At 39.3% G+C, this 14,174-nt stretch overlaps 1 protein-coding gene across 1 annotated transcript; it reads right to left on the bottom strand.

The window, feature by feature from the left end:
• Positions 1 to 37: 37 nt before the first annotated feature.
• On the bottom strand, positions 38 to 13,708 carry LOC102106539 (granulocyte-macrophage colony-stimulating factor receptor subunit alpha-like). Its single transcript, XM_088068654.1, has 9 exons — positions 13,571 to 13,708; positions 12,474 to 12,603; positions 12,207 to 12,382; positions 10,913 to 11,052; positions 6,253 to 6,291; positions 5,131 to 5,260; positions 3,886 to 3,982; positions 3,306 to 3,387; positions 38 to 2,830 (listed from the first exon to the last, which is right to left on the bottom strand). Exons 2-9 carry the CDS (start codon positions 12,599 to 12,601, stop codon positions 2,756 to 2,758), a joined length of 867 nt encoding a protein of 288 aa, XP_087924780.1. The 5' UTR covers positions 12,602 to 12,603; positions 13,571 to 13,708; the 3' UTR covers positions 38 to 2,755.
• Between the last annotated feature and the right edge of the window lie 466 nt (positions 13,709 to 14,174).

The raw sequence follows: 14,174 nt of genomic DNA, 5'->3' as shown, positions 1-14,174 counted from the left end.
AATGTCAAGAAAAATACCAACCCCAAATTTCTGAACTTTCTCACTGCCCAACTGTGGGTTGTTTTTGTTCTGTTCATCATGGGCTACAATATCATGTTAGGTGAAAAAGTGTTTGCAGAAATTAAAAGAAAATGTCCACAGCATTTACTGAATAACATAATGTCACATTTGCAAAAATCTTTGCAGTCATGTAAATATGTGAAGAATAATACATTTTGTTTGCTTTAACTTCCAGCGACTTCAGATGTGGCTCTGACTGTCACTTCCCCATTTGTTTTACATGACATCTGACATGCAGCTATGTAATCTGCATGTAATGGATTTTTTTTATTTCCTGCCGTTCTTGAATGCTTTTAGCAAGCAGGATTTCAGTTAACCCCTACATTCTACTCCCAGCACAGGCACAATAGAAGGAAGGTGAATGATTCCCTAGGCTTCTAAGGAGAGATGGAGGATCCTTAGTAGTTATTCTGTTATAGGAAGAACTATTTTTAACCCCACTATCATTGAACCAAAATTGTAGGGGGAGTTTGTTTGTTTGTTTGTTTGACTAGTGTATGTGCTCAGATCCACCAATTGCAAACTACTTCACAGACTTCAAATTTTAAATATCTTTGCTTTTCAGTCCACACTGCTCAGTCTTTCCCACCTTTACCCAGTGATGCCCACTGGAAGGACATGTTAATATTATTTTCTATTTCAAATCCTTGGGTGAAAAAACCTAGGTAAGTGAAATGAGCAACAGTTTAGTCACAGCATGTGTGAGGCAGGGCTCAGCTGCAGAATTTTGTCTCTAGAACCACATACCAGGACTGGTTCAGTCCTGGTCAGCTTTCCAATACCTTGGGAACAGGACATGTGTGTTTCAAATCTACCCACTAAAGGACTTCATTTACTATTCTACGTAACCTAAAAGAAAAACATCTAGTACATGTGTAGTCCCAGTTCAGTGTGATCTGAAACTCTCTGTTCATCAAATATGCTCTTTTTGGGTACCACTGCCACCTTGAGTAGCTTTTTTAAAGCATTATGCTTCCATGCCATGCATATTTGTGATGCAAACTGTGTGTCAGTGTGCCTGATTAATTTTGATGAGGGAATTTGCAGGCTGCTGTGATGGTATGTCTGGTGAGGTTCAAGGTGACATGAAGGTGGCACCTGACCAGTGCCTTCAGGCTGCCCAAACAGTGGCTGAATTAGTTTTAGCAGATCCATTTGTAAGCCATATCTCTGGCAGTGTTCAAGAAGTGACTGGATGTGGCACATAGTTACATGGCTTACTTGAAAAGGTGGTGGTGTTAGGTCAAGGATTGGGCTCAACGATTTTTGACGTATTTTTCAGCCTTAATCATTCTGTGATTCAGTAATTTTGAACTGTAACCTGGACTAATTTATCAGGTTTCTGTCTGTAACACCTTTCTTGATTCTGTTAAGTATGTTATCCTTTTTCAGGAGAAAGCAAGAAACAAATGAGGAGCTTGTTTAAGTTCTATTTAACAAGACTGCAATGCCATCTCTTGAGTGTCTTTATACTGTCTTTATTATACTTTACTAATCTCTTCCTCACATTAAGCCACTGAATGGTTGCTCATAGCTCATGGTAAGGTTTTGGGGACTGGAGCCAAACTATGCCTCAATCTGGCATTTTTTCCCAAGAGAAGAGTTACTGCACAAGGTTATATAAACCAGTGCAGTCTGTTACAAACCATCTCTCTTTTAGCAAGTTATTGTGAGCATTTCCACTCTGACCACTGCTGCATGCTGGGAAAAATACAAAGATGGTTTACAAGTTAGAAATTTGCTTTTTTTTGTTCTGACCAGCTGCAAAAAGCTTCCCAGGTGAGTCTTTGACCAAAAGGTAATCATTAACTGCGTCAAAGGCACTAAGTGTGCCGAGAGCTGTTTGTGTTCAGCTACAGTATAAGCTGGAGAAAGAACACCACTGGAACATGTCCAGGAACAACTGTTCCCAGCATTAGTTTAGCCAGGATTTACAAGTAATGTCCTGAACAGCTCCTGGACATAGTCCAGAGGTTAGCTCAGGCCAGTGCTAATTTGTAAAGGTGGTTTGCATGTGTCCACTTTATTCAGGGGTTTAAGAAAGCATGTCTGGACTCTTCCATTTGATTTGGCCCCTGTGCAAGAAAATAGTCCCAGGAATGTTTAGTCTAATAATAAAACATCTAGTATCATTATAAAATTAGTCTAATAATCAAATAGAAATGTTCAAATGTCTAGTGTAAAATCTGAGTGAATCTCATTTTTCTCGTTGCCCATGTGTACTTGAACAGCTCCAAAGAAACTTCTAGTATGAATTGACCCATTTTTGACAGTAGAACAATGGAATTCAGGCATCAGAAATTTTAAAAATTGATTTCATCATAAATTTTAAAATTGTATTAATTTCAATAAATTAATTGTTAATCTTTTTAATATGGGACAGAAAAACAATTATTTTTCCTTAAGGTTGAAATGTAACTAAAACTTCCTGAATGAAATATTTCAATCATATTTACAAATGAGAAGATATCCAATAAGGAAAATTTATCCAAACAGTTAAAATTAGCCAAAACTAAAAGAAAATACAATGGCATTTAAAAAGATTGCATGTGAGGCGTCATTCTCTCTTGACTGCATTGCTGTTTTCTACAAGAAAAAGAAGAAAGTGAAGAAAGCCTATATATTATTCCAGACTTTCCACAGGAATATACAATTGCGCAAGAAATGCATTTTCAAACTCCTCCATTTTTCTTGGTTATCTCACGATGTCAGCAACTAATACTATCTCTTCCTTTTCAGATACTATTGACTGAATTTTGTTCTCCATCAGCTGAAAGGAAAAGAAAAACTTCCATCAGTTTTATACATAATGTTAGGTCATCCTCTACTTATGCACAATTCTGAGAGTATTTCAGCTGCTTTTGCTCTGTGAGACCAACACAGTCTGTCCTGTTTCCTTACAAAACCCTCTTTTGAATTGTTTTCTGTGTCACCTTCTTTTCTTTGCTGCATATGTAACTTGCTAGTGGGCAAGCAGGCAAGGTGTGCAGCTGGAGGGATTCAAGGGGGCAGGCTGGAATGGCAGAAACCCCGTGGTTCTGGAAGAGAACTGCATTTCACTTCCCTTAAAAAACCTGCTGATTTTCTTTCATTTTTCTTCATATGAAAATATGAATATGGCAAAGAGAAGAGTGTTCCTCTGTAATAAGTTCCTTATCATTTTAAAAATTCAGCCAATAGAGTTTTGTATGTATTTCACACTAATGTATGTATTTCATTATCTAATATAAAAATAGAGAACATACCTCTGGATTTGTATCAGCCACTGTAAAAAAATCAGGTTTTGGTCCTGGGATTTGTGGAAATGCTGCCTTCCAACAGCCAGTCCTGAAAATCAAAATGTATTGAATCCAAAATTAAAATTGAATAACCATAATGTGGCAACACCATTGCACCCTTGAACCAGCTCTTATCTTCCTCTTCTGTCTTAGAAATGAACTGAAAAATATACATAATCTCAACACAGAATGAATATGTGTCAGGAAAGCATTAATAATTTGTATGGTAATAGATTAATTTTTGATTGAAGATTTACTAGTAGTAAATTTCCTTCTTTGACAGCAAAAGAAATTTGTCCTGCAATGTCACTACCAACAGTGAAAAGTGGTGGTAAAAATTTTAACAAGTTGAGAGAGCTGTGTCTTCTCTATACTATTTCTATGCAAAGTGCATCATGTATATCAGAATACACTTTTTCTTTCTTTTTCTGTTTCACTTAAGTGGTTTATTTTATCCTACAGAGACACCTCCACCTTATTTGTTTAAAAACTTTAGGTGTTACACACACACACACACAGAGAAAATAAATGCACAAATTAAGCTTACCTTTTGCAAAAAGAAAAAGTGATGATTGCCATTAAGGGTGTCACAACTGCCACCCCAAGTAAAATCCATACTGAAGGAGATATAATTTCATAATTTCCTGAAAGAGAAACTTACATAAATTAGTAGTAGTAGTAGTGGTGGTGGTGGTGGTGGTAGTAGTAGTCATATAAGAATAGATCATAGAATTACAGAACACAGAGTAGGCAGGGATGCCTTCCACTGGAGCAGATTGCTTAGACCTCCAGCCTGGCTTTGAACAATTTCAGGGATGGGGCACCCTCTCTGGACAACCTGTGCCAGTGCCTTATCACTCTCACAGTGAAGAATTTCTTTCTAAAATCTTACCTAAATCTACACTCTTTCAGTTTAAAGCCATTTCCCCTTGAACTACATCTACATGTCCTTGCACAAAGTCCCTCTCCAGCTCTCTTGTAGGGTCTTTAGGTACTGGATGAGTGCAACAGGGTGTCTCTCCAGCCTTCTCTTTCCCAGGTAGAACAACCTAAACTTTCTCAGACTGTGAGAGGTGCTCCAGCACCCTGATCCTTCTTGCGGCCCTCCTCTAGACTTCCTCCAACAGCTCAATGCCCTTCCTGTGCTGAAGAATCAAGAGCTGGATTCAGGGTTCCAGCTGGGGTCTCAGCAGAGCAGAGCAGAGGCGCAGAATCCCCTCCCTGGCCCTGCTGCCCACACTGCTTTGGATGCAGCCCAGGACATGTTTGGCTTTCTGGGCTGGGAGTGCTCATGGCTCTCAGCCTCTCACCCAGCAGCACCCCCAAGTCCTTCTCAGCAAAGCTACTGCCAATTCCTTCATCCCCCAGACTGTATTGATAGCAGCAGTTGCCCTGGCCCTGGAGCAGCACCTTGAACTTGGTCTTGTTTAACATCTGCTGTGGTGACTGACTGTGGTGAACCTTTCAGACTGAAAGGTTTTGCTTGGTATATAAATGAATTCTGTAATTCATCACTTTAGCAGAAATGTCTGATGGGAAGAACTAACATTGATCTTAATTGTTGCCCCCCTACAGTAAGCAGGAGCTCACTACAGCTGCAAAGGTGTAATTTTTAATGTTATTTGCAGTGTTAGAATGTTAAGAAATCTATTAAGTGTCTTCCTACTCTTCCCTGTAGTGTGGTGTGAAGCAAAACTTTTGCCAATCCCTTGTGCCTTTGTGTGTCCGTAGGTGTGAGGTAGACAGGACATCTCTGGGGGAAGGGTAGCCCAGGACATGGATTTGTTCTTACCAAACTCAACGGGTGCACTCCATTCCCCCCAGGCTGGGTTCACAAAGCAGACACTTCCAGCTGCTCTCATTTTCAAGACATACTTCTTTCTTGTATTGGATCTTAGAAATATGTTGCTATTTCCCCCTTCCTAAAAAAGACACCCAAAAAACTGAGCTGCTTTTCATAGTTCCATGCCTGTGTTGACAATATGCATGTTCCATTTACCAGTGAAAGCTTTAAGAGGCTATGAAAGCACTGCTTATTAAAGAAGGTGGTGTTACAGAGAAAAAAAAGGCATTATTGTTATTTATATAATATATATGCAAATATGTATCTCAAAAATAACCTGACATTCATTAAACTTTTTACATTTAGAAGCATTTCATCTTCTACACTGTAAAAGTGTAACCTGTGATTTCTTATGATATGCTTTTATTTATTGATACTTTCCCTAAGCACATAGAGAGGTAGAAAAACATCTTGTTTGAACCATTTCATTTTAGTACTGCTAGAACTGAGTGATTTGAGGAATAAGGTGTCTGTGCACCTGCCTTTACTCTTTGCATTATGAGTTTTCAGAAAAAGCATAACTTTCCAGACAATCCTGTAAAATAAGTAGATGACTGCAATACTTAATGTGACTGGAATTTACTGCAGTACTCTTGCTCTTGGAGACTTTTGCATAGAGGTGAGATGTGCAAGCTGCACTGATTTAAAGGAGGTGCAGCATACCTGGATGACAGCCTCCATCCCAAAAGGACTTTTGTGGGCTATGTTTTTTATAAACAAAATAGAATTCCTAGGAGATACTTTATATTTTCTCTGTTGTTAGTGATGTGTAACTTCAAAGTATATTCCAAATATTTGAGAAGGAGAGTGGACAATATAATGAAAAATGGGAGATTTTTCAAAATACTTACAGAAAAACAGTGAAGTTCTGCCCCAGAATGCATAATAAATTACATATGCCATGATGATTTAGCAGTTTGATGCATTTGTGAAATCCATAAATAAGGTTCCCATAAAGCACAGGACACTGAGCACATACTCATGATTTAAAGGTATTCGCATACTATTTGCTTTTCACAGTTGACAATGAAATTAACATGTATTGCTGATTAATAGAACAAACAGACTCACTTGTATGGAAGTATATATGGGTTTTCCTTCAGGATTATCCTGTAAATTGAAAGAAAAAGAAAAGCAACTAACTTTATTTTTATCATTGCTTATGTTTCAATAATAATTAATTTTTATCTACTGTCCCATTTTACTGCATTCCCTTTCTTATGGACTTCATGGTTTGTTCGGAAGAACTAGCAATTTGTCTAACATTTAGTATCTAATATCTAATTCACCTACAATGCCAAGTTTATATAGCAATTAATTCCGCTATGGAAAATTATTTGCTTTCCTTGTCATCACAGTTTCAGACTGAAACACAAAACAAATCAGACCTAAATGAAAACTATAAGTTTATTTTTATAGACACCAGGGGGAAAAAAAAAGACAGAAGATAAAGAATCTGTGAAATAAACTTTTCTGTTTACATCTAACGTTTTAATATTACAGTGGCACTGTATATAATTGTAAATACTATGTAAATATTGTTTTGTTTTCTTTTAGATGAAAATATTTGGGACTAGCATGGATTCACAGATATTTTAGATTGCCCTCCACTACATTTTTGATAGATAGAATAAAATTTGCTCATCTTATTTGAATAGCCAAAATAATTACCACATAATGTACTGACCACACACAACTAACGACTGCAGACTATATAATCTCCATTAGATAACTAGTTATGTATTTTTGTAATTATTTTGCAATACACCATTTTAGAATAAAATTAATCCAGATTTATTTTTTCAAATAATTGCATGCATGCCCATGCAGTATCTGAACATGAGGCTGTTCAGCCTGGAGAAGAAAAGGCTCTGGGGAAAGCTTCCAGCACCTTCCAGCACCTAATGGGTCCTACAGAAAGGCTGGAGAGTGATTTTTCACAAGGGTATGTATTGATAACACAGGAGGGATGGCCTTAAGATGAAGGAGGGTAGGTTTAGATTAGATATTAGGAAGAAATTCTTTACTGCTCTGGTGGAGAGGCACTGAGACAGACTGTCCAGAGAAGCTGTGGATGTCCTTGGAATTGTTCAAGGCCAGGCTGGATGGGGGTCTGAGTAACTTGGTCTAGTGAAAGGTGTTCCTTCCATGGCAGGAATTCAACTAGATGGTCTTTGAGGTCACTTCCAACCCAAACCGTTCTATGATTTTATAAAGCAATCTGCTGTCCAGGACACCTTCTAGTATATGCAGTCAAGCTAAATTATGCACAGGGATCAATCTAGGAGAAATATCTGGCCAATGAACCCCTTGTTCTTCTTTATAGGTGCAGGGGTAACCAGCAAGATTTCAAGGGTGATTGCAGAGGGCTGGGGGGATGGTGAAGGGCAGGAAGTCCAGATGGTGTCTCCCCAGGCCTTCCAGTGAGAGGGAAAGGCTTGAGCAGAATTGCAGTCATCCAGCAGGTCAACACCTGGCTGAATAACCGCTGTCACAGACAGGGCTTTGTCTCTTGTCTTCTATGACCTTGGGATCCTTTTTGAGAAAGAGGGGCTACTGGGCAGGCATGGGATGCATCTCACCAAGTAGGGTGACTGTGTCCTTGCAAACAGGCTTGGTAACCTGGTCCTTCTACTGCTTATTAAGGAGTGTTTTGTATGCACAGAGCTCTGTCTGTAATGAACCAATAAGAGAACTTGTGTGTAGGCATCAGAGGACAGACCAGCAGAGTTGTTAATGCAGTAGGTGCCTGTTCCAGAACTCATGATCAGAAAAGAAAAGAAAAGAAAAGAAAGCTGATGAGATTTTCTACAGGAAACCTCATGGTCACAGGCTTTGGTACTCGAGGGAAAGTACCCTTAATGACCAAGTTACTTGTTGATCTACAAGGACAACCTCCTCAGAGCACAGGAATCATAGAATCATAGAATTGCTTAGCTTGGAAAAGACCTCTAAGATCATTCAGTAAAACTATTAACCCAGCACAGACAAGTTCACAACTAAACCATGTCTGCAAGTGCCACATTGTAGGGCTAAATGCGTAAGAACAATAAGGAGATGGTGATGGAGGTACAGCAGTAATCACATATTTATTACCTATAATGAAACTCTTTATGCTTTGTTAAGATCACTATTCTACATTGCAATATATCGTTAGCTATGTTGCCTTTGGCTGAATTTTCCCAAAACTTGTTGTGTATTATGTCCTTTATCCTAATCAGCCATGCACTTTTTGTGTGATAGCTCACAAGGTTATTCATGTAGGCATCGCACTTGGTCCTCATGAGGTGTCTCATAAACTGAAGCCAAATGTCCCTTGCCAAGGGCTGCTGCTCCACAGCTCTGGGGATCTCCTCTCTTGCTCCTTTAACTCATTCAGGAAACTACTGGGAAATCCTTTCTGGGATGCTGAGGTAATAAAAGTCTTCTGACCATTGTGTGAATGTATCTGACACTGCTCGAATCCGGGCAGGCACCGCAACTGGTGGAGGCCAGTCCAATTCTGACACCTGGACTGAACACACAGCCGTATGTTTTCTGAACACTTCAAGAAATGGTGATTCCATCACTTTTCTGAACAGTTTGTTCAAATTCCTGGCCACCCAAATACTCAATCTAAACCAGCCCTAGTGCAACTTGGGGCCATCTCTTCTTTTCCTGTGGTTTGTTTCCTGGGAGGAGAGACTGACTCCCACCTGGCCACAACCTCTTTTCAGGTGGATGTAGAAATCATTAAGGTCTCCCCTGATCCTCTTTTCTCCAGGCTAGAGAGCCCCAGCTCCATCAGCCGCTCCTCATAAAACCTGTGCTCCAGACTCTTCACAGCTTAGTTGCCCTTCTCTGGACACACCTGAATGATCCATTTTGGTGTGCAGAAAATCAGGTAAGCATGCTAGGTGAGCATGGCAGGACATGAAGATTGAGTCTGAACTCAGAGACTAAAAGGAATTATACAAAATGTAGAAGAAGGGTTTTGGGAATAATACAAAGACATCATCTGCACATAGAGGAATGGTGTCAGGAAAGACAAAGCCAAGCTGGAGGCAAGACTAGTGAGGGAGGTGAATACGAGAAAGTTTTTGATGAGTTCACTGACAAGAAGAGAGGTTATGGAGAAAGCAGGCCTGTTGCTTACTGAATTGGGTGAACCTAGTGACAAAGGGCATAGTGGGGGTCTTTGGTGCCTTTTTAGCTCAGTTTCCCCTGCCAAGTTTTGCCTTTGGTTTTCTCAGATATTCTGATCTATAAACCCTAAACAAAAAACATCACTGAAGAAGAAGCACTTTTCCAAACATGAAAAAAATGTGATTGAAATTATCTTACTAGTGGTGTTATCCTTTTTCAAATTTTTTTTGTTTACTCCCAGTTCAAGAAACTTCAGTTGTGAAAAATAAAATTTAAAAGCTGATTGTAATGCAGCATTTGTTGGTCATAGTGTATTGGTAAAGACCCACAAGTTTACACCTGTCAGTGATAAAGCAATACATATGGCAGAAGAATTTTTTATGGGTGAATCTTCCAAAGATATTATTGTAGTTGCATCTTATAAGTGTGAAAGGACCTCACACTGCTCAATTGCTGGAATAATTGCTGCCCTTTGACTCAATTAGCTAGGTGAAAACTGTTAATGATGATGAAAAAAAGCTAGAAAATTCAGACAAGCTGTGATTTGAGTATTCCTTATAAATTGAGTATTACATATATAAAAAAATTATTAAAAAGTATTGCTTTACTGCAATAGACTTTTATTCCAGTGTCACACTGAGTTTTCAATAAGGTTTCTTTGTTACAACAGCCAAGTGATTCAGACAAGTGATGTTGTTTCATGGCAGTTAGTTGGTCTTGCAAAAAAAGCTCATCTGTGAAATAGTAAACCCAACCCAGACTAAGAAACTCCGTATTTCAGAAACCTAGGGAATGCCTTCAATCAGCCACTAAGTGGGTGGCCAAATCTCGTTGTAGTTCAGGAAGATTTTTCCTTTGTAGTCTCTGTCTGCCACCCTGTGGTCTTTTGATGCAGTTCTGCCGCAGTGGTTTTACATCTACTCTTGCAGTGGAACGCAGCAATCTCCTTCCCTGTTGCTGCCAAAAGACTTGTAAAGTCAAGGTCACCCCCTCACTAACCTGTCCTTAATCATACTGCCTTTCTGCTTTCTCTCACATTTATTTTCCTTTTATTTGTCATTATAAATCTTCTATTGGTGGATGCTTATACCTGGATAAGCTATTTGCATTTCATATATGGAGAAATTTCATTCTCTTCCATTAACTCAGTGGAGTTAATTGTTGAGTGAATGCACATTTCTCTTTTCACTATTTAAAGCCCAGCTCTGCCCTTCCATAGAAATCCAGTCTCCATTGGAAAGAGTCCAATCCAGGGCAACTAAAAAGGTTTTAGTGAAAGAAGTGCCTTCTCTGAGTGCTGTCGCAGACAAAGGTATGATATGTTTGAAACTTGATTAACCCTGCTTCTCCTCTGGGATTGTCCCAGGAATCCAGTGTCACTCCAGCAGTATCTTACTCAAGGGAGTAGAGATTTAAAAAAAAAAAAAAAAAATGCAGAATGGCAAAGCAGGATTTCATATGGACCTGAAAATTGCAGTCACAAAGGAATAAGGTGCTATGTATGGGGAAGGCCATATCATAGAAGAGAGACACTTTCTTTTCACTCATGTGTATTGGTAAATGCAAACATATGAATTAATGTAAGCGTAAGTGAAGACATTCTTACCTTATACTTTATGCTAATTTCATATTTAAAACACAAGTCTTTGTTAGAATGACTTATTTGGGGTCGTTGCCATTGAATTATGCAATCATTTTTAATTTCATCACAGTTGACTGTGATATTTGATGGAGGCATGAGCTTTTCTGAAATGATATAACCAAGAATTCAAATAATTAAAATCACTTGATCTCCTTTTGATTTGTTGAGAGTGAAATTGCAAGTAACACCTCTATGAGGAATGATTCTCATTTGTACTGCAGATGAACTAGCTGCTGCTATCCCTAAAGTAAGAAATCCAAAGATCTTTTCTTTTTTTTCTCTATGCCTCCTCATGATGCTCCTGTGACCTGAAGGTGTTGCTTTCTATCTGTTGCAATGATGCAGTTTATTCCCTCCTTGCAAAAGAAATAGCCATACAAATTTAAGAAACACAATCCATTTTTAATAGTCTAGCCAACTTCATGTATTGCCCTTCACTTTACAGATGCAAGCAAAAGTATGAGGGCCTTTATATTTTGATCATTGCCAATGACTTGATTATTGGAACAGCAAAAGACAGTCACTCATGGCAGACAGGGTGACAAAAGGCTGATAGAGGAAAGTTTAATATCAGCTTCTACTACTTCTCAGCAGTGTTTAGGGACAGGCCTGGCCTGTTTGTGATGGTGTTCTTGGTCAAAGAACAATCTTGTTTTATCTGCCAGGAGTGACATTACACCTCAATTTCCTCTTATAGAATGAAGCCTTTTTTTGTTCAATTTTTGAGCACAATACCAAAACCGGTGTGACATTTCCAATGAGACTTTGCCACAGTAAAAGTAACTGCAGAGGATGTTTTCAAGTACAGCACCACATGGGAAGGTATGTTGTATGTGTGTTAACTCATTTACTCCAGGGTATGGTGCCCTGTATTTCATCTGCACTGGCAATGAAAAGCAGAAATCAGTGCTCAGATAAACTTCTAAAAAGTCTCCTCTCTCCTCTGTTGGAAAGTATTTGGCCATCACTGAAAGGGCAGCAGGGGAAAGTACAGTTTTTTAAGTCCTGTGGACCTTGCTTGAGAAAAACCTAAAAGCCATAAGGGTAGATCGCTAAAGAATCTGAGGTAGAATGCAGTCATGGAGCTTTCTGATTTACTTCCCCTCTTAGTCTTTTCCTTGGGGTATAGGTTTTCTTGAGGAGACCACAGTCTCTTACTCTCAAGTCTAGGTGACACATGATACATGGCTCCTTCTCAGAGAAAAATGTTCTACTATTTTCTTAATTAAAATAAATCTGAAATAAATATTTTACTTACCAATTTTATACAAGTCAATGTACTCATCATAGAACTGAATCAGGGAGTCTTTGCTAGACCCATTCACCAGGAAATAAGCTTTTTCAGTTCCTATGCTCACGTTTTGGAAGATACATCCCACATTTCTGCAGTTTTCATCTTTAATGTAAAGCTCACACTCCATCTCCTCTTCATCTCTGCACACAGCAAAGTATTCTAGTTAAACATGGGCACTGTGATGTGTGCAATGAGAATTCAGAACTCCCCGGACCAAAGAGACCTCCTTACCTTGACTTCTGCCAGTAGAGAAAATACTGTGTGTCTGCTGGAGCTTCCCTTCCTGCCTGCCAAGTGCAGTTCATGAGGAAAATGTTATAAATCACACAGGAGAAGTTTTCAATGGCTGACCCATTCATGCCTGCAAACACAGGAATATCCATGATGAGGAAAACTCATGTGACTCCTCCAAGCTGGAGGATCATGGCACACACTTAGGTATGTTAGACTCCAGCTGGTTATTCCTGGGTTAAGGAATGACCCATTTCATTTTGTTTGCTAACACTGAAAGATCTTTGCCCTGACAGATTCAATGAAGAATTTTCTATGGACAGATCCTCCAAAGGTGTGATTATAGATGCAGCAAAACAATTTGTGTGAGGAAAAAAAGCTGGCAATTTCAGGAGCACTGCATAAACTTTATAGGCATACATTGGATGGCTGCTATTTTAAGGTCTAAAGATTGTTTTTCTATCTGTTATATACAAAAGTTAGGGATGAATGGATGTCAGGCTAGTGGGTAAATAGCAGCAAGCAGAAAATATTAAAATAGGTCACAGTAACATCAAGTTACCCAATGTTGAATATGGTAAGTTTGCTGAGGGTGTTCATGCACTTTCAAGGATGTAGATCAGATACAAGGAAGAAAACCTTTACTGTGAGGGCACTGAGGCAATGGAACAAGTTGCCCAGAGAAGCCTGCGTGCACTATCCTTGGAAGTATTCAAGGCTGAGTTTGTTGGGGCATAGAGCAACCAGCTGTACTGGAACATGTTCCTGGAGGGGTTGGAACTAAATGATCTTCAAGGTCCTCTCCAACCCAAATCATTCTGTGAGTATGATTCTATGACTGAGGAACAGTTTCTCATTTCTAAAATTTCAGTATCAAACCCAGTAAAGAATCAAAATTGTGTCTAGGATCTTTCTTAGCATGCAGCAGGTACTTTATTTGTAAAAAAACTTCATTCAACTTAGTCCCATATATTCCTCTCACAGCTTTTTAAATTTTGTCTGGGGCATCCAGACACACCCTCCAGTCTTAGACTTCCTTAGAGACTCAGTAAATTCCTCAGCAAACAAAACAGTTGGAAAGAAGAAGATGGACCTACCTTTTATTTCAAAATGTCTTTACCTCGTTTATCTTTCTATTACAGTCTTCAGATTCAGAGAAGATGGAAAGACTATATTTTAAAAGGCTGTATAACTATAAATAGGGCTGTCTCCCTTGCTGCTTGTGTTTTGGGGAACCATCTTAGCATCGGAAGTGTTGCAAAATTAATGTTCATCACTTCCTCCCTGATTCATAGCAGATGTTGTAATTGCCCAACTTGGGACTTCTTATAACATGAACAAGAAGTTAGCTGGTTAAATTTCCCCTTTTGTAGCATGAGAGTATGCTGGTGTTTGGGAATCCAGAAAGTGCATAAAAAGATTTACTTTTACAGGTATTTCTCTCTATCTCTAAACAGTACTGAGAAGTACAAAGCATCTCTCCATAAAATCTATCTCTGGGGGATTCTCCATGGAGGGCATCAGGGTGAGGTCTGGCAGTCCCAGCCCACCCCATCTCCAGCCCAGATCAGGGCAGCTGTGGACCCAGGGCAGCCCCATCCTGGACCACCAGGCACCTCCCTGGGGATGGCTCATGGGCCTGAGGGTGGGCCCTTGGCAGGGCAGGGCTGTGGGAACCCGGAGACTGTCCTTGCTGTGTTA

The sequence above is a fragment of the Pseudopodoces humilis genome, chromosome 2 (genome assembly GCF_049639895.1).
Source record: "Pseudopodoces humilis isolate 2021_Gansu_Grassland_sample_001 chromosome 2, ASM4963989v1, whole genome shotgun sequence".
NCBI classification, from domain to species: Eukaryota; Metazoa; Chordata; class Aves; order Passeriformes; family Paridae; genus Pseudopodoces; species Pseudopodoces humilis.
Note: the sequence above shows the minus strand (reverse complement) of the source record. Positions and strands in the feature narration are given on the sequence as shown.